A 21154-nucleotide genomic window follows, 5' to 3' on the forward strand; every position below is an offset into this window, starting at 1 on the left:
TCCCCCTTGCTGCTGCTGCTGCTGTTAAAAAAACAGACGCTGATTGGCTGTTCAGTCAGAGTTCTGACAGGAGATCCAGTTTTCTGTGCAAAATCATTACAATACTATGGGGTTTATTTACTAAAGGCAAATCCACTTTGCACTGCAAGTGCACTTGGAAGTGCAGTCGTTGTAGGTCTGAGGGGGACATGCAAGGAAAATAAAAAACAGCATTTTTTGCTTGTACATGATTAGATGATAAAATCAGCAGAGCTTCCCCTCATTTTATTCCCCTCATTTTAGATCTTCCCCTCAGATCTACAGTGACTGCACTTCCAAGTGCACTTTCAAGAGCACTTGCTGTGCACAGTGGATTTGCCTTTAGTAAACCAACCCCTATGCATGATTTCAGTTAAAAAAGTTGCATTTCCTTGTCATATAAATTTTATATGCTTTTTTAAGACACAAGGCAAATAGTTATATATACTCTATATGTATACTCAATATGTACTGTATATATTTGTAAAATACCTGCTACAGTTTCAGAAATAAATAAAGAATTACCTTTCGGTGGAGTCATTGTATTCTGGTTAGGAGACTTTGTATTACCTATGTATCTACTATGAAGCAAAACCATATCCTTGTATGTATTAAAATGGAGCCGTGCGGAGTTCTGGTGCTGTGGCATTGTAGTGATGATTGTCTGTTTGTTGTATTTTGTTTTGTATTTGTATACAAAAACCAATAAAAAGAAGCTTCCAAAAAAAAGAATATCTTTAACTAAATACAAAACAATTGAGCACTGTGTCTGTGATACTTTTTCATTTGCATGTGTTTAGTTGTCAGGACAATCACTTTATGGTTTATCTAAATATAAAATTGAATTGTAATTTTTTAATGATAAAGACATGTCTACAAAAAAATGTAGTTCCCCATCAATTGCTTTCCCTGTTTTATTCTATAGAGAGATCACTGATAAGCATGCCTTGATGATCAGGTTATGGTATGTTCTCCTCCCACTGAGTCTGTGAAACAAGCAGTGATGAATTCTCTAACAATTCACCTCTTCTAAGCACTATCAAATGCCCTGTGATGTCATGCACAATGAACCTTTCACTACATTCTCTTGTATAGGAGTCCTACAGAATTTTACAACTACTAGTGAGAGTCTCAAAGAGCAATGAGAATACACAAGGAAGAAGCCAAGGAGACCTCTCCTCTATCAGACAAACCTCATGGAATTAAGAGTCTGTTTCGTAAACTGGTACCTTATGGATTCTGTAATGAAGCTAAGACACAGCTTGGGTTGGCCATACCTGTGGTAAGACATGACCTCAAATGATGTATTTTTACTACTTGTGGTATTTAGATTTTGAAGAGCACAGTCTTCTAAATGGGGGGTCGGCAACCTATAGATCTCAATCTACCAGTAGATTGTGGACAGGTGACTGGTAGTTCGCGGTCTGGGCTTGCTGACCCACCATCCTATGACATCAACAGAGTGCAGTGCAGAGGGACTACTTGTAAAGTTAGATCTGTAGTGGGACTACTTGTAAAGTTGGATCTGTAGTAGGGAGCAAGAACCCCATAAGCCGATGCCTTCTCTATAGTGCTGGCTCCTGTCCCATGCAAAGCGATACCAACTGCACTCCACCTCCTATCAAAGGTAGCAGTCTCCAGAGTGGTGCCAGCAGCAGAAAAGAAGAGATTGTCAGGTCAGTGTGAAGCAATACATTGATCATACAGTAATAATATAGGGCTGCTTTCACACTGATGTGCTGCGGTTTACCCACACCACGGGTGCAGTGCAGTGCACCTGCAGCTTTCCAGCGGGTTTGCTGTGCTTAGCCATAGATTTCTATTATATCCTGCTGGTTTGGTGCACTTTCTAAAAGTGCAACAATACTCCTCAATGCAGGAGTTTTGGTGCACTTTCAGAAAGTGCACACCTGTAGGATATAATAGGAGTCTATGGCAAAGCGCAGATAACCAAGGAAAGTTGTAGATGCACTGCGTTTCACCCAGGGTGCAGGTAAACCACAGCACATCACTGTGAAAGCAGCCTTACAGGGCGCTCAAAACAGTAAGGGTTAATTTACATTTGCAGTCTGGGGAATCGTAAAACCCCATAGTTAAGATGTGTTTTTATCACCCTCACCCCAACTGCACCCCCTATACTGCAGTGGCCAGACACATGTTGCAGCCACAGCAGGAGATATAGGACCTGTCATGGTTGGTGGGTATAGCACCTGCCAAGCATGACCCATTTAAGTGAATGTGACCACTCTGCAAGTGCCCTGCTACCTTGTGCAGTACAGCGAACAAGGGGTTAAAGAAGGTAGCATTGTGTTGCTTTCTCCCCACCTGCTTTAACCCCTTGGACCCCGCAGAAGCGCGCAGTTGCAGGGCGCTTGCAGAGTGGCCCCATTTACTTGAATGGGTCACAATTGGCAGGTGGTAGCACCCACCAAAAGCAACAGGGGGGTTAATTCCTGCTGCAGCATGTGTACACCTTTGGCTGCTGCCTTAGCAGCTAAAGGGCATAGAGATTGGGGGTGGTAAAACCATAGCTCAACCACAAGTACCACGCCCCCACTAACTTTACCTGTAAATGTGCCCTATTCAGCAAACTGCAGATTCTGTGGGTGGGTCTGTTGTCTGGAGCTCGGTGGGTGGAGTCATGATGTCAGTAGACTCCCCGCCCACCTCTACACTCCCCTTGTTAATATGCATTTTCTCCTGTGTATTTCTTACACTGAACTTCAATCTCGAAACACCCAATACGAGGACAATATGCGACCGGTCTAAACTATGTGGCATGTTCACCAATGCCAGGAGCATGGCGGACAAGATGGGTGAACTAGAGATACTGTTGTACGAGGAGGATTTGGATTTTGTGGGAATTTCAGAGACCTGGTTCAACAGCTCTCATGATTGGCTGGCAAACATTCAAGGGTATACCCTATACCGCAAGGATAGAGAGGGTAAAAAAGGGGGAGGGGTATGCCTATATATCAAGAATGATGTACAAGTGAATGTGAGAGATTACATCACTGAGGGAGCTAGAGAGGAGGTGGAATCCTTATGGGTAGAGCTCCAAAGGGATGAGGCTAAGGGGAAAATAATACTGGGAGTATGCTATAGGCCCCCTAACCTGAGGGAGGAAGTGGAGACGGATCTCCTATCATAAATTGGATTAGCAGCAAGGATGGGAAGTGTTATCATAATGGGGGATTTTCATTATCCAGACATGGACTGGGCGGAGGGAACCGCGCATTCATTTAAGGCTCGCCAGTTCCTTAATGTCTTGCAGGACAATTTTATGGGTCAGATGGTAGACGCACCAACTAGAAATAAAACATTACTGGATCTACTGATTACCAACAATACAGACCTGATCATGGATGTGGAAATACGAGGCAATTTAGGTAACAGCGATCACAGGTCAATTTGTTTCAGTATAAATCACACAAATAGGAAACATAAAGGGAATACAAAGACACTGAATTTCAAAAGAGCCAACTTCTCTAAAACTGCTAAAAGGCATAAATTGGGATAAAATATTAGGAACAAAGAATACAGAGGAGAGATGGGTTTGCTTTAAGAGCATATTAAATAAGGGCATTAGCCAATGTATCCCATTGGGTAATAAATTTAAAAGAGCGAACAAAAATCCTGGATGGCTTAACTCCAATGTAAAAATGCATATAAAAGCAAAGGAGAAGGCCTTCAAAAAATACATGGTTGAGGGATCATCCTCAGCATTCAGACTTTATAAAGAATGCAACAAGAAATGTAAGGGTGCAATTAGGACAGCTAAGATAGAACATGAAAGACACATAGTGGAGGAGAGCAAAAAAAATCCCAAGAAATTTAGAATTTAAGAATTAAGTATGTAAACAGTAAAAAAGGGAGGACAGACCATATTGGCCCCATAAAGAATGAGGAAGGACATCTGGTTACAAAGGATGGGGAGATGGCGAAGGTATTGAATTTATTCTTCTCCTCAGTCTTCACGAGTGAATCGGGGGGCTTCAGTAACCAAAACTGCAGTGTTTATCCTCATGACACAACACAGGAAGCACCTCCATGGTTAACAGAGGACAGAATTAAAATTAGACTCGAGAAACTTAACATTAATAAATCACCGGGACCAGATGGCTTGCATCCGAGGGTACTTAGGGAACTCAGTCAGGTGATTGCCAGACCGTTGTTCCTAATTTTTACAGACAGTCTACTGACTGGAATGGTACCAGATGATTGGAGAAAAGCCAATGTAGCACCAATATTTAAAAAGGGCCCAAAATACATCCCTGGGAATTACAGACCAGTTAGCCTAACATCAATAGTATGTAAACTCTTGGAGGGGATGATAAGGGACTATATACAAGATTTTAGTAATAAGAACAGTATCATTAGCAGTAATCAGCATGGATTCATGAAGAACCAAGAAGAATTGCCAAACCAATCTATTAACCTTCTATGAGGAGGTGAGTTGCCATCTAGATAAAGGAAGGCCCGTAGACGTGGTGTATCTGGATTTTGCAAAAGCGTTTGACACAGTTCCCCATAAACGTTTACTGTACAAAATAAGGTCTGTTGGCATGGACCATAGGGTGAGTACATGGATTGAAAACTGGCTACAAGGGCGAGTTCAGAGGGTGGTGATAAATGGGGAGTACTCAGAATGGTCAGGGGTGGGTAGTGGGGTTCCCCAGGGTTCTGTGCTGGGACTAATCCTATTTAATTTGTTCATAAACGACCTGGAGGATGGGATAAACAGTTCAATCTCTGTATTTGCAGACGATACTAAGCTAAGCAGGGCAATAACTTCTCTGCAGGATGTGGAAACCTTGCAAAAAGACCTGAACAAATTAATGGGGTGGGCGACTACAATGGCAAATGAGGTTCAATGTAGAAAAATGTAAAATAATGCATTTGGGTGGCAAAAATATGAATGCAATCTATACACTGGGGGGAGAACCTCTGGGGGAATCTAGGATGGAAAAGGACCTGGTGGTCCTAGTAGATGATAGGCTCAGCAATGGCATGCAATGGCAAGCTGCTGCTAACAAAGCAAACAGAATATTGGCATTCATTAAAAGGGGGATCAACTCCAGAGATAAAACGATAATTCTCCCACTCTACAAGGCTCTGGTCCGGCCGCACTTGGAGTATGCTGTCCAGTTCTGGGCACCAGTCCTCAGGAAGGATGTACTGGAAATGGAGCGAGTACAAAGAAGGGCAACAAAGCTAATAAAGGGTCTGGAGGATCTTAGTTATGAGGAAAGGTTGCGAGCACTGAACTTATTCTCTCTGGAGAAGAGACGCTTGAGAGGGGATATGATTTCAATTTACAAATACTGTACTGGTGACCCCACAATAGGGATAAAACTTTATCACAGAAGAAAGTTTAATAAAACTCCTGGCCACTCATTACAATTAGAAGAAAAGAGGTTTAACCTTAAACTACGTAGAGGGTTCTTTACTGTAAGAGCGGCAAGGATGTGGAATTCCCTTCCACAGGCGGTGGTCTCAGCGGGGAGCATTGATAGCTTCAAGAAACTATTAGATAATCACCTGAATGACCGCAACATACAGGGATATACAATGTAATACTGACACATAATCACACACATAGGTTGGACTTGATGGACTTGTGTCTTTTTTCAACCTCACCTACTATGTAACTATGTAACTTCTGCTATGATCTCTAACATCCAGTGAAAAGACAGGAAAGTAACCACATGACTTCAGCATGCCAAATCATGCTGAGGTATGGAACAGCCAATCCTTGCAGAGCTGCTGAAGAAAGGAGTGGGGGTGGGAATTAAAAAATAATGCATGTCTTAGGCTATTGCACGAGATATGTAAATCACCTGTCACTCACAGCAAGGGGGAGGATTTGACAAAGTTTTTCTCAGTTTGTCAAGATTTATCTCACTGAACAATAAAAAAGGATTGTTCAGAGCTGGATTAACTCTTTGTGGCAAGACTGGGCTCAAATGATAGTAAATCTTATACTCTACATTATGACATCAAAAAAAAAAAAAAAAATAATAATAATAATAATTTCAGGTTTACATCCACTTTAATGTGAGTTTTTCATTTTCTTTCAGTGCTTGTCTCAAGCAATGGTATATCTTCTATTGATAGTGAGTTCCGTGTTCTGTGGACATTTAGGAAAAATTGAATTGGATTCTGTTACACTTGCTTCAGCTGTAAGTATTTACTCTCTTAGTTTTTACTTTTTTACTTACTGTACTTTTTTCTGTTAAAGAGGTCTTTAACTGCTTCCAGACCAGCCGCCGCAGTTTTACTGTGGCTCCCCTGCGCAAAATCACATTACTGTACGTGATCTTGCGAGACCCGGATAGCAGGCGCGCACGAGCCTGCTGCTCAACGTAGGTGCCGATGCTCGTGGCCGACGGTCGCGATGACCGCCGGCCACGAGCGATCGTGAGCTGGAGACACAGAACAGGGACGAGTGTGTGTAAACACACACTTCCCTGTTCTGTTCTGACAGGAGTGACAGATTGGTGTTAGAATCACCTCCCAGGGAACATATTTAACCCCTTCACTGCCCCCTAGTGTTAACCCCTTCACTGCCAGTGACATTTTTACAGTAATCAATGCATTTTTAATCTCACTGATCGCTGTATTAATACCAATGATTCCAAAAATGTGTCAAAATTGTCCGATGTGTCCGCCATAATGTCACAGTCATGATAAAAATCGCAGATCACCGCCATTACTAGTAAAAAAAATAATAATAATAAAAATGCTATAAATCTATCCCCTATTTTGTAGACGCTATAACTTTTGCGCAAACCAATCAATATACGCTTATTGCGACTTTTTACCAAAATATGTAGAAGAATACATATCGGCCTAAACTGAGGAAAAAAATCGTTTTTTTATATATTTTTGGGGGATATTTATTATAGCAAAAAGTAAAAAATAATGCGTTATTTTTCAAAATTGTCGCTCTTTTTTTTTATAGTGCAAAAACTAAAAACCGCAGAGGCGATCAAATACCACCAAAACAAAGCTCTATTTGTGGGAAAAAACGGACGTCAATTTTGTTTGTGTACAACGTCGCACGACTGCGCAATTGTCAGTTAAATTGACGCAGTGCCGAATCGCAAAAAGTGCTCTGGTCAGGAAGGGGGTAAATTCTTCCGGGGCTGAAGTGGTTAATGAAGTAATAGTATTTCAAGCAAGGGTAGTCCTAGGACAAAAAAGTGTGGGAACTCACCAGAGATCCCCCCCCCCACCTCAGAATTAAAAAAGTGTGTGTATATCTACAGTGTAGCAAGGTTCCAGGCCTCCTTCCGTCTAATGAGAACCTCCAGGGCCAAAGAAAGCTGACATCCTTCTATATGTGGTGGATGTGAGGTGGGTGCAGAGTAGTTAAGTGTTACTGGGCGCCAGACACTTCTTGAATGCAAAAGAAAGTTCATTTCTCTTAACAAACTTTTTTGGGGAAGAGAGGGTTAGGGCCAGGGAGTTGCAAGATTAAAATGATACAGGAGATGGTCAGAGAGTGTGCGGACATGATACAAGAGATGGTCAGAGAGTGTGCGTACATGATACAGGAGATGGTCAGAGAGTGTGCGGACATGCTACAAGAGACTGCAGACCTACTACAAGAGATGGAGTCAGAGAGTAAGGACACAGCTGATAGAACAGAGCGATGAGGGCTGCAGTGCTCTATGAGGTGGGGACAGGGTGTATAGTGAGGGGTGCAGTGCTCTATGAGGTGGGGTGGGGCAGGGTGCATAGTGAAGGTTGCAGGGTTCTATGAGGTGGGGGCATGGCGTATAGTGAGGAGTACAGTGTTCTATGAGGTGGGGGCAAGGTGTATAGTGAGGGGTGCAGCGTTTTATGGGGTGGAGGCAGGGTGAGGGATGCAGGGTTCTATGGGGTGGGGGCAGGGCGAAAAGTGAGCGGTGCAGTGTTCTATGGGGTGGGGGCAGGGTGAACAGTGAGGGGTGTAGTGTTCTATGGTGTGGGGGCAGGGTGAACAGTATGGGGTGCAGGGTTCTATGGGGTGGGAGCAGGGTGAACAGTGAGAGGGGCAGGGTTCTATGGGGTGGGGGCAGGGTGAACAGTGAGGGGTGCAGGGTTCTATGGGGTGGGGGCAGGGTGAACAGTGAGGGGGCAGAGATGTATGGGGTGGGGGCAGGGTGAACAGTGAGGGGGCAGGGTTCTATGGGGTGGGGGCAGGGTGAGGGGTGCAGGGATCTATGGGGGGGCAGTGAGAGGGGCAGGGTTCTATGGGGTGGGGGCAGGGTGAGGGGTGCAGGGTTCTATGGGGTGGGGGCAGGATGAACAGTGAGAGGTGCAGGGTTCTATGGAGTGGGGGCAGGGTGATCAGTGAGGGGTGCAGGGTTCTATAAGGGGGGCAGGGTGAACAGTGAGGGGGGGGGCAGGGTTCCATGGGGTGGGGGAAAAAGAAACAGCTGTAAAATACAAACTGTAAAAGTAGGCAAAAATATGACCAAGCAGCGTAGTATGGACAAAGTTTAAAGAAGAAATTGGTTAAATATTGTATGGAATGACATCCATATAGATATGCCAATAACTTCCAAAATTGAAAATAGCACAAAACATATATACATACAATAATAACAGCAATCCCGGTGGTTCTGAAGAAGTCCGCGGATTGGTGGACAAAACGCAAGCATCAACGGAGTGACGTCATCACACCCGTGTTACCAGGGTGTGCCCATGCAATGCCAATGCACACACGCCAACAGCTTATTGAATAGCCGGCCGGCTTTTACTGTTACAAGCGTGAGGAGATAGCGTAAATGTATTTAAACTTATGGAGCACCAGGTGAATACATCATAGATTGGAATAGATTGAAACCCGTTTGTTCGGCTGTTCGCCGGACAACCGAACAATGAAAGTTCGGCCTAAATTTATGCTCAGGCTGAACCGTTCACCCATCCCAACTGGTAACACATCCGGGTGTGGGGACGTCATTCCGTTGATGCTTGCGTTTCGTCCGCCAATCCGCGGACTTCCTCAGAGACACCGGGTGTCAGAAACCATTAAATCAGGCTGAGACAGAAGTACAGTTAAATCACACTTGTTTAATAATAAAAGTAAAAAGAAGAAACGTAGTCAAAACATAGCCAAAGTTTAGTAACCGGAACGGATAATCAGCCATGCCAGATGTCAGGGATCAATGTAGTGGAACAGCAAGCAGGATCTGGAGCCAGAAGGGATGTCAGCAAAGCAAGTTTTGAACAGGATTGCAGGAGAGCGTCTCAGTTTCTGTGATGTTGACCAAGGCGAAGGCTGAGCTCCTCTGGACTGGACGGCTTAAGTAGGTAGGACTGACAAGCAGGATATCATCAACAGCTGAGTGACTGTGGAGAGATAGGAGCTGGCAATTAGCCAACAGCTGAGCAGCCAGCTCAGAGAAGGAAGGGCTGAGCCCAGCCCTGACAGTACCCCCTCCTCAACGACCCCTTCCCCTCGGAGAACCACCAGGCTTGAGGGGAAAATGTATGTCCGAAGATGAGACCCAAGAGCGTTCCTCCGGACCGTACCCTTTCCAATGCACCAGGTACTGTTTGCGCCCACAGAACCTACATGAGTCAACAATGGACTGTATTTCATACTCCTCGTGGTTCTCAACGGGTACAGGGTGAGTACGTGGCACCGAGGTAGTAAAGCAGTTGCAGACCAAAGGTTAATCCTGCGAAGAATACAGAAAGGCCCAATAAAACTAGGTGCGAACTTCAGTGAGGGAACACGAAACCGGAGGTTGCGAAATGACAGCCAGACCCTGTCTCCAACCTGGTAGGAAGGCGCAGGCAGGCATCTACGGTCAGCATGGAGTCTGTACCTATCAGCATGTCGCAAAGCCTCCTGGACTTGTGCCCAAGTGGAATGAAGACCACAGAGATGCTCCTCTAATGCAGGAATACTCTGCGGAACAAACAAGTCAGGCAACATGGAAGGTTGGGAACCATAATTCGCCATAAACAGGGACAATCGGGGAGCAGAATTCAAATCACTGTTTTGAACAAACTCTGCCCACGGTAATAGGTCTGACCAGTTGTTATGATGGTCAGAAATATAGCAACGTAGGAATTGTTCCAAGGTCTTTTTGGCTAGTTCTGCAGCCCCATTAGACTGTGGGTGATATGCAGAGGAGAAAGCAAGCTGAATTCCCAACTGTGCACAAAAGGCTCACCTGAACCGGGACACAAACTGACTACCCCTGTCCGAGACAATCACCTTGGGTAGCCCATGTAAGTGAAAGATCTCCCAAGCGAAAATGGAAGCCAGTTCCATAGAAGTGGGCAACTTCTTAAGTGGAGTACAATGACACATCTTTGACAACCGGTCAACCACCATAAGGATAACTGTGTTGCCCTGGGAGTTGGGTGACTCCACAATGAAGTCCATAGACAGGTGGGTCCAGAGCCTTTCTCCATTGAGTATGGGTTGTAGGAGGCCCACTGGAAGGTGTCATGGAGTCTTACTCTGAGCACACACAGAACAGGCAGCTACGATGGCAGTTATGTCAGCACGTAGACTAGGCCATCAGAATTGTTGGGAAATGGCCCAAAAGAGTTGGTTCTTCCCAGGGTGGCCAGCATCCTTGGGAGAATGGTAAGTCTGGAGCACAGCAGTAGGGAGACTCTCTGGGACAAAGCAGCGGTCACAAGGTTTCTCAGGAGGAGCATGGACCTGAGCAGCAAGAATTTTGTCACCCAAAGAAGTGAGACTGGTGCAAGCCGTAGCCAGAATACGATCAGGAGGAATCACAGGAACCGGAACTGACTCCAATTTGGAAGTGGAGGAAGATTGTCGTGACAAGGCGTCAGCCCTTAAATTCTTAGTACCGGGTAAGAATGAGACAATGTAATTGAAACTTGACAAGAAAAGAGCCCATCGCGCCCTTCTGGGAGAGAGGCATTTAGTGGAAATGACATAACCCAGCAATTTAACCTGTTCACAATGGAACTCGCACTTCTCCAGTTTACAATAGAGATTGTTCTCTCTTAGTTTCTGAAGCACATGACAGACATCTGTGTGGTGGCTCTCCAGGGACTTGGAAAATATGAGGATATCATCGAGATAAACCACCACACATAACTGCAACAATAACGCCGGAGCGTTACAAAGGCCAAAAGGCATCACGAGGCACTCATAATAGCCTGTTCTGTTTTTAAACGCAGTTTTCCACTCGTCGCACCTCCTTAATCCTCACAACATTGTATGCCCCCCTCAAATCAATCTTCGTGAAAACCGTTGCTCCCTTGAGGTGGTCAAATAATTCCGTTATCAATGGAATCGGATAGGCATTCTTAATCGTGAAACGATTGAGACCCCTATAATCAATACAAGGTCTCAGTTCACCACTCTTCTTCTTCACAAAGAAGAAACCAGCATCAGCAGGAGACAAGGATTTGTGGATGAAACCTCGAGAAAGTGCGTCTTCAACATACTCCTCCATGGCCTTATGCTCCAAGACCGACAAAGGGTAAACCCGACCATGAGGGGGTATGGCACCAGGTTGAAGGTCAATTGCACAATCATACGATTGGTGTGGAGGCAAACTACCGGCTTGACCTTTGTCAAAAACATCACTAAAATCGCGGTACTCCTCCGGCAGGGAGGAGAGTGAAGAGGTGCACAGGACCTTGGCTACCTTCTGGAAGCATGTCTCACTGCATTGTGGTGAGGAGGAGAGAACCTCAGCACGGAGCCAATTAAAAGAGGGGTTGTGCCTCTGTAACCAAGGATAACCAGCAGAAACTTAGGTGAGGAAATAACTTGGAATTGGATTATCTCATGGTGAAGAGCCCCTACGGCCATGGACAACGGAACCGTCTCATGAGTCACATGGGCAAGCTGTAGAGGTCTCCCATCAAGAGCCCCAATGGCAAGTGGAGTGTCACGCAGCTGCAGTGGAATCGAGTGCTTCGATACAAAGGCAGCATCAATGAACAGGCCTGCATCCCCAGAGTCGATTACAGCCTTTATTTCGAAGGACAGCTCAGCCCAAGAAAGGGTAACCAGGACCAGGAGCTTATCTTTCTGGATAACTGGGGATGAAACAACGTCACCTAAGGTCTGTCCATGACAGGACCTCAAGGTTCGGGCGTTCCCTGGACAGGTAGAACAAGACTTCAAAAAGTGACCTGCCTGGGCACAATAAAGGCACAGTCTCTCCCTCATCTTAAAAGTTCTCTCATCCGCAGAGAGACACATGAAGCCCAAGTGCATGGGTTCACCTTCACTGACCGACTCGGTACCAGGAGGCATGGGAGATGAGGGAGGCAGGGATGGGACTGCAAACCTCGGAGATGAACATATAGGAGTCCTGTACAGGGCTCCTTAAAAGAGAGTCTGGGGTCAATGAGGATGGCAAACCTGATCAACTTCTCCAGCTCTGTGGGTATATCTCGGGCTGCTATCTCATCCTTGATGGTATTCGAGAGACCATGAGAAAATGCAGCCACGAGGGCCTCATTGTTCCACCCAACCTCTGCTGCCAGAGTATGGAATTCAATGGCGTAGTCGGCAACAGTTCTCGTACTCTGTTTGATGGACATGAGGCACTTGGCAGCAGAAGCGGAGCGTGCGGGAACATCAAATACCCTTTTAAATGAAGACACAAACTCAGGGTAGCTCAAGGCAACAGGTTTTTGTGTCTCCCATAGAGGGTTTGCACAGGCCAAGGCTCTCTCAGAAAGTAAAGATATCACAAAACCTACTTTACTTCTGTCCGTGGGAAACGACCGGGGCAGCATCTCAGAGCATATCTCAACCTGGTTGAGAAACCCTCTGCATTGGACTGGATCACCCCCAAATCGCTGGGGAAGCGGAGCAGAACTGGACATACCTCTTATAGAGGTAATACTCGAGGCGGGTGCCTGCACGGAGACTGGAGCAGCAGCAGGGTCAGCCTGCAACATAGGTTGTACCGGGGCGGCCACAATGGGAGATTCCAGGTGAGCCGTGCGACTCAGGAGCGTTTGTAGCGCCATGGCAAACTGATCCATGCGGTGATCCAGTTCATCCAACCTGGAAAAAATATTACCAACAAGTGGATTGACTGCATCTTCTGAATTCATGGCCTTCATCTACTATCAGAATCCATGAAATCAGGCCAAGACAGAAGTACAGTTAAATCAAACTTGTTTAATAATAAAAGTAAAAAGAACAAACGTAGTCAAAACATAGCCAAAGTTCAGTACCTGGAACAGATAGTCAGCCAAGCCAGAAGTCAGGGATCAATGTAGTGGAACAGCAAGCAGGATCTGGAGCCAGAAGGGATGTCAGCAAAGCAAGTCTTAAACAGGATCGCAGGAGAGCGTCTCAGTTTCTGTGATGTTGACCAAAGCGAAGGCAGAGCTCCTCTGGACTGGACTAGGCAGGACTGACAAGCAGGATATCATCAACAGCAGCGTAACTGTGGAGAGATAGGAGCTGGCAATTTGCTGACAGCTGAGCAGCGAGCTCAGAGAAGGAAGGGCTGAGCCCAGCCTTGACACCGGGATTGTTTTTATTATTGTATGTATGTATGTTTTGTGCTATTTTCAATTTTGGAAGGTATTGGCATATCTATATGGATGTCATTCCGTACAATTTTTAACCAATTTTTTCATTAAACTTTGTCCATACTACGCTGCTTGGTCATATTTTTGCCTACTTTTACAGTTTGTATTTTACAGTTGTTTCTTTTTCTTTTACTTGGTTTTCTGCTTTGGCATAGACCACACCTAATTGGTGAGTCAGCGAGTAATAAACTCATCATACTTAGGGTATTATTTACCCATCTCTTTCTATGGGGTGGGGGCAGGTTTAACAGTGAGGAAGGCAGGGTTCTATGGGTAGGGGGCAGGGTGAACCGTGAGGAAGGCAGGGTTCTATAGATAGGCAGCAGGGTGAACAGTGAGGAAGGCAGGGTTCTATGGGTGGGGTGAACAGTGAGGAAGGTAGAGTTCTATGGGTAGGGGGCAGGGTGAACAGTGAGGAAGGCAGGGTTCTATGGGTAGGGGGCAGGATGAACAGTGAGGAAGGCAGGGTTCTATGGGTAGGAAGCAGGGTGAACAGTGAGGAAGGTGGGGTTCTATGGGTCGGGGGCAGGGTGAACAGTGAGGAAGGCAGGGTTCTATGGGTAGGGGGCAGGGTGAACAGTGAGGAAGGCAGAGTTCTATGGGTAGGGAGCAGGGTGAGGGGGAACAGTAAGGGGGAAGGTTTCTTTGGGGTTGGGGCAGGGTGAAAAGTGAGGGGTGTAGTGTTCTATGGTGTGGGGGCAGGGTGAACAGTGAGGGGTGCAGGGTTCTATGGGGTGGCAGCAGGGTGAACAGTGAGGAAGGCAGGGTTCTATGGGGTGGGAACAGGGTGAACAGTGAGGAAGGCAGGGTTCTACGGGTAGGGGGCAGGGTGAACAGTGATGGGGGCAGGGTAGATGGGAGGTGCAGGAAGAGGAGAGGGCTCCTGCATAGGGCCAGGAGAGGAGTAGAGGACAGAGGACAGTGTCGGAGTTGGGGGGTATAGTGAGGGGTGCAGAAAGCTTGGCATGGTCAGAGGGAACATGGATCAGAGCCCTCTGTACTATTCAGAGCCGGGAGGAGCTGGGCAGAGAGGAGCTGCTACTCATGTTTTGGTCAGCAGTACATTTGCTTGGCTGGGGGGGTGGGGGTGAGTCGATACCGCAAGGGAGGGAGGGACCTGGGGACCAGGACACACTGGAGGGTTCCAGGGACACAACCAGCCGTGCTGCACGCGCACCCTGCCCCCCATTCACTTCTGATCTGCTGCCTCTGCTCCATGTGAGTCACTTAAAGCAGACAGTAGGCAGAATTGGGAGAGTCATGCAGGGGCAGTGAAGGCTGTCCCTCCATCACCCACTCCTGACTTCCAGCTAGGAGGCAGCTGCTAACGGGAAAGGCGTTCCCGCAGGACTTGAGCCCTTATTACAAGCAACTTCATAGTACAAGTCCTTTTTATTGGGCAAATATTTTTTGTATATATGTAATACTACTGTTAGTAGAGACTCTAGTTCTTCCACCACCTTCTCTTCACATGTATATCATGGCAGTATATCTGTCAATACCTGTTGTAACACATCTGGAAAAAAGGACAGGATATTTAGCTTTTCAGAAAATGCAGCAAGGCTCCAATCTGTATAGTATTAGGAAGAATCATGATATGAGGTTGATTTACTAAAACTGGAGAGTGTAAAATCTGGTACAGCTGTGCATGGTAGCCAATCAGCTTTTATCTTTAGCTTGTTCAAATAAGCTTTGACAAAAAAAACCCTGAAAACTGATTGGTTTCTATGCAGAGCTGCACCAGATTTTGCATGCTCCAATTTTAGAAAAATCAACTTCAAAGTGTGCCCAATGTAGCAAATGAAGGGCATACAGTTACATCCATTCTACAACCAGTGATGTAACCATTTATATTTTGAGAAATAGTCTTTCAAATTAAATCTTATTTCCTTGTTTATACCTGTTGCAGAGCATTTGTAGTGTTTATGGAGGTACACAGATATTTGCACTCTACAGGTTTGAATAGATAAGTGGTGAGCAGGGGTTTTGATTGGTTATTCAGACCCTGATACCGGGATCATGACCACACTTCTTTTATAAATAGAAATTTATTTTAATCACTTTTACAGCTCCTCTACATGTACAGTAAATGTCTATATGATTCACCAATCTCTTTTCCTTACAGGTTATAAATATAACTGGCATAACCATTGGTTCTGGAATGAGTAGTGGATGTGATACAATGATGTCCCAGGTATTTTTTCCATAGGCCTTATTTTATGTTATACCATTTTTTGCAAATACATTCTGGGACCCTTTAGCTGGAGGATGTTGGAATTCCATGGCTACCTAGAGCAGCCTGTTTATTCATTTGCTCATATGGCTGTCTCTTCATTAAGGCCGTTTTTAGGCACTATACTGCCCTGGCACATGAAAATGCTCTTGTGCACAAACTCCTTTAGTCAAATAATTATGTTAGTAAAAATGATTTTTAGAATTTATAGAATGATTTACTTTATATGCAAAACCCATTATCAGCTATACAGACCAACAATTAAGAGAAATATTGATGTTTTAATGTATGGTGAAGTAAACAGAGCCTTAGGACATCTCTTAAATCCTTGCCTAGTCTTACTCTTTATTCTTTTATATTGGTTGCAATGAGAATATACTGCAGGTTTTATTGTATTATACAGTGCCTTGAAAAAGTATTCACACCCCTTGAAATTTTCCACATTTTTGTCATGTTACAACCAGAAACGTAAATGCATTTTATTGGGAATGTATGTGATAGACCAAAACTAAGTGGCACATAATTGTAAAGTGGAAGGAAAATGGTAAATGTTTTTCAAAATTGTTTACAAATAAATATCTGAAAAGTGTGGCGTGCATTTGTATTCAGCCCCCTTCACTCTGATACCTCTAACTAAATTCTAGTGGAACCAATTGCCTTCAGAAGTCACCTAATTAGTAAATATAGTCCACCTGTGTGTAATTTAATCTCAGTATCAATACAGCTGTTCTGTGAAGCCCTCAGAGGTTTGTTAGAGAACCTTAGTGAACAAATAGCATCATGAAGGCCAAGGAACACACCAGACAGGTCAGGGATAAAGTTGTGGAGAAGTTTCAAGCAGGGTTAAGTTATAAAAATTCCAAGCTTTGAACATCTCATGGCATGAAACACTGTTCAATCCATCATCCGAAAATGGAAAGAGTATGGCACAACTACAAACCTACCAAGACATGGTCATCCACCTAAACTGAAAGGCCGGGTAAGGAGAGCATTAATCAGAGAAGCAGCCAAGAGGCCGATGGTAACTCTGGAGGAGCTGCAGAGATCCACAGCTCAGTTGGGAGAATCTGTCCACAGGACAACTCATAGTGGTGCACTCCACAAATCTGGCCTTTATGGAAGAGTGGCAAGAAGAAAGCCATTGTTGAAAGAAAGCCATAAGAAGTCGTGTTTGCAGTTTGCGAGAAGCCATGTGGGGGACACAGAAAACATGTGAAAGAAGGTACTCTGGTCAGATGAGACCAAAATTGAACTTTTTGGCCTAAAAGCAAAGTGCTATGTGTGGTGGAAAACTAACACTGCACATCACCCTGAACACACCATCGTGAAACAGGGTGGCGGCAGCATCATGTTATGGGGATGCTTTTCTTCAGCAGGGACAGGGAAGCTGGTCAGAGTTGATGGAAAATGGATGGAGCCAAATACAGGGCAATTTTAGAAGAAAATCTGTTAGAGTCTGCAAAAGATTTGAGACTGGGGCGGAGGTTCTCCTTCCAGCAGACAATGACCCTAAACATACAGCCAGAGCTACAATTAAATGGTTTAGATCAAAGCATATTCATGTGTTAGAATGGCCCAGTCAAAGTCCAGACCTAAATCCAATTGAGAATCTGTGGCAAGACTTGAAAATTGCTGTTTACAGACGCTCTTCATCCAATCTGACAGAGCTTGAGCTTTTTTGCAAAGAAGAATGGGCAAAAATATCACTCTCTAGATGTGCAAAGCTGGTATAGGTATACCCAGAAAGACTTGCAGTTGTAATTGCAGTGAAAGGTGGTTCTACAAAGTATTGACTCAGAGGGGCTGAATACAAATGCACACCACACTTTTCACATATTTATTTGTAAAAAATTATGAAAACCATTTATCATTTTCCTTCCACTTCACAATTATGTGCCACTTTGTTTTGATCTATCACATAACATCCCAATAAAATACATTTACGTTTTTGGTTGTAACATGACAAAATGTGGAAAATTTCAAGGGGTATGAATACTTTTTCAAAGCACTGTAACTAATATTTGTTTTGTGTTTTCTTGTTCTATATATTTTCTATAAAAAATGTGGATACATAGCCATTTCGATCAACCTCTTTAAAATAAGTACGCGTGAACAACTGGTTACCGCTCCTATATATTTCTAGATTCAAGAATTGAATAATCATGCATAATAATAATAATAATAATGCATTATTATTTAATGATGTCAAAAACTCTTTTAACCACTTCAGCCCCGGAAGATTTGGCGGCCGCGGCCGCGTCATTGGATGTGATTGACAGCAGCGCGAGCCAATGGCTGCGCTGCTATCAATCTATCCTATCTATCCAATCAACGGCCAGACTCCGTGGACGCCGGGGGACGCGCACAGCAGGTGAATGGGCTCCGGTAAGTAAATGAGGGGGGGGGTCTGGTTCGGCCGTCACTGCTAGGATGCATTAAGGTGAAAAAACACGAACCTTTACAACCCCTTTAATCTATTAATTTATGAATTTATGATTGCTATTACTGAATAAATTAATTTGGATCTTTATGCAGTATAACACTTATAAGATTGCCTATCAATTAGATTGCCTTGCCTAGCCCAGCAGAGTATAAAAGGCTACAGTAAAATGACAGAGAGCAAGCTTCCTGCTGACGTGTTGATCACGAAATGCATTGAGGCTGCGCCTATGCTGACGTCATTTCCGGTACGGTTGGTTCCGGTTTTTGCTGCAGTGGAACGCACGCTGAGCCGTGGGGAAATGGTGTCTCTGTCGCTGTACATGTTGGTGCTAGCAAATTAGCACCTTAATATGCAAATGAGCACTTTACCTTTTCTGGCACTCGGTTCATATTGAAGCTTATTGCGCTATGTGAATTTTTCTGCTTTAACCAAGCTACATTGTCCTATGAGCATAAGGATACATCAAGGGATATATTATACCTTCCAAAAGATCTGTGCATATGAAGTCTCCCATGATTTAGCCATCTGGTGAGTCTGCATTTCTCCTGCACGAGTGAAGGTGAAGCACAGCTAATTAAGAGTACCTGTCAATACACAGACTTTGTTCTTTGGTGTTTGGTCTCCTGTTTGAGGATTTGTTCTTATTTAATTTTGTATTTGTGTGGTTATTATTTATGCAAGATACTAAGTCATATTTATATTTGAGTTTGCGCCAACTTTTTATATTTTCCGATCAAATGTGCATTGCCTTAGTCCATCGGGGTGCCATTGAAAGTGAATAGCACCATAACGTGCTAACGCGAGTATAGTGATTTGTGGTAAGATGTGCTTTAATGCACCACAATGATGTGAATGGGTCCTTATTTACTGGTGTGCTTTACAGCTTTCTGTCTCACGTCTTAGGTAGCAAGTGATCTAGGAATCTACAAGACTGAACTAGGAAATGGTGGTGTCACCCTGACAGAAGTTTATAGATTTGGATTCCAGCTGTGTATTTAGGCATTTGCTGGAATCTTGCCTCAAAGTCCACAGTTAATACACAATTATATATGTATATGTATATTCTCATTCTTTCAGACATATGGCAGCAAGAATATGAAGCGAGTGGGAACAATCCTGCAGAGAGGAATTCTTATTCTAATGCTGTGCTGCTTCCCCTGCTGGTCAATACTTATTAATACAGAACAGATATTGCTACTGTTCAAACAGAACCCAGATATTGCCAGGTTAGTATGATCACCTCCCACTTATTACCTTTAGCAAACATGTATGAAACAATTAATTTATTGACTATGAGGTAAAGCCAAACTCCAGATGTTATCATGTCAACCTAGCCCTCTGTGCTATTGTACTTTGAGCCCAGGTCGATGTAGAGAGGTGTGTTCAAGACTACTTGGGCTCACAGAGAGGTGTGTCCATTACTACCTTGGCTCAGGATATTAAATGAAGCTGGCCATTATTAAATTCAGAAGAGGCTGGCTGTGGATTTCCTGCATTGCACTGGAGACAAGATAAGCATTGCGGCAATGGCTGCATTTTTTATTTTTAAAGCCTATGGACATAATATTTAAAACAATAAATAAATACCAGTACATTAATTTTAGGTTAATCACTCTGCCTGCCACATTCGCTGTAGCACAACTGTCCTGCAGTTATCAATTGTTGATATTCGCTTTTAAAATTCTACATGTTTCTGTGGAACTACTTGTTCAACAGAGAATATTTTCAGGCACTTCCTATTCTTCTTCACATTTGTTTTGCATGCTGCTACACAATGAATAGGTGGGAAGAGAGGCAATTACCATATAAGTTGATAAACCTAAAGCGGAACTAAACCCATTAATTTAAAGTATAACTAGAGGCAAAACTTTTTTTTAGCTTTCTTTGGATAAAGTAGAGAGGGATTATAACACCTGTCAGTTTTTATTGCTGTCTGTGCACCCATTAAGGAGATTCACCCTCTCTATTTGTCCTAATTACCATTATCATTGAAAGTGAAAGTACAAAAGAATCCTACATTTTGGATTGTCTCCAGAAAAGTAATAGAAGGGAAATCTTCCAATGGGGACTGATGACCTTGGGGGTCCTCAAGAAATTCCCCTAATTTGCAGGGATTTCCCCTCACTTCCTGTTTGGCTATTGGACGGGAAGTGAAGGGAAATCTTCACAATGGGACAAAGATGGCCAACAAAAAATCTGACAGGGTTATAACCCTCCCTTGCTCTATCCAAAATGAAAAGAAACGTTTTACCCATAATTCTACTTTAACAGTTGTAAAGGCTGAAGGTTTTTACCTTCATGCATTCTATGCATGAAGATAAAAATCCTTCTGTGTGCTGCTCTCCCCAGATCCCCCCCAATACTCATCTTAACTCCCTCCTGATCCAGCAATGTGCACAAGAGCCTCAACTGTCCTGGGACTCCCTCTACCCATTGGCTGTGACAGCAGCGGGAGCCATTGGCTCCCGCTGCTGTCAATCACAGCCAGTGAGCGAATGAGGAGAGAGTGGGGGGCAGTGCCGAGCCGCAGCCCTATGTGTTCTATAGATGCCTGTAGCAGGGCTTGGGAGCAAGCACACACAAGTGCCCCATAGCAAGTGGCTTGCTATTTTTTGGCACTGGTAAAGGGGGAGGAGCCAGGAGGTCCAGTGGGGGACCCGAGAAGAAGAGGATCAGGGCTGCTCTGTGCAAAACCACTACACAGAGAAGGTTAGTATGGCTTTTTTTTTTTTTTTTTTTTTAAAGCCGAACCTTTAAAACTACTTTAAAATATATCTGTCACATTGGTTGTGCGCTCAACCAAACTGTCAAACCATCAAATGGCTGATGTCAAAACTAGTCGCATGTGCAGCATCATGGCAGTTGAAGATCAAACAAAGGCCAAAATGGCAGCTTCCTTGGCTGAA

At 44.2% G+C, this 21154-nt stretch overlaps 1 protein-coding gene across 1 annotated transcript in view; it reads left to right on the top strand.

Annotated features, from left to right (window-relative positions):
* The first annotated feature begins 1159 nt into the window (after window positions 1-1159).
* LOC141128071 (multidrug and toxin extrusion protein 2-like) overlaps window positions 1160-21154 on the top strand; it is a 181393-nt gene continuing 161398 nt past the window's right edge. The window contains exons 1-4 of the mRNA XM_073615137.1: window positions 1160-1300; window positions 6099-6200; window positions 15698-15766; window positions 19326-19474. Coding sequence (XP_073471238.1) covers window positions 1160-1300; window positions 6099-6200; window positions 15698-15766; window positions 19326-19474 — 461 coding nt within the window. The remainder of the gene's footprint in view (window positions 1301-6098; window positions 6201-15697; window positions 15767-19325; window positions 19475-21154) is intronic.

Source organism: Aquarana catesbeiana, linkage group LG02, assembly GCF_042186555.1.
Source record: "Aquarana catesbeiana isolate 2022-GZ linkage group LG02, ASM4218655v1, whole genome shotgun sequence".
Taxonomy (NCBI): Eukaryota; Metazoa; Chordata; class Amphibia; order Anura; family Ranidae; genus Aquarana; species Aquarana catesbeiana.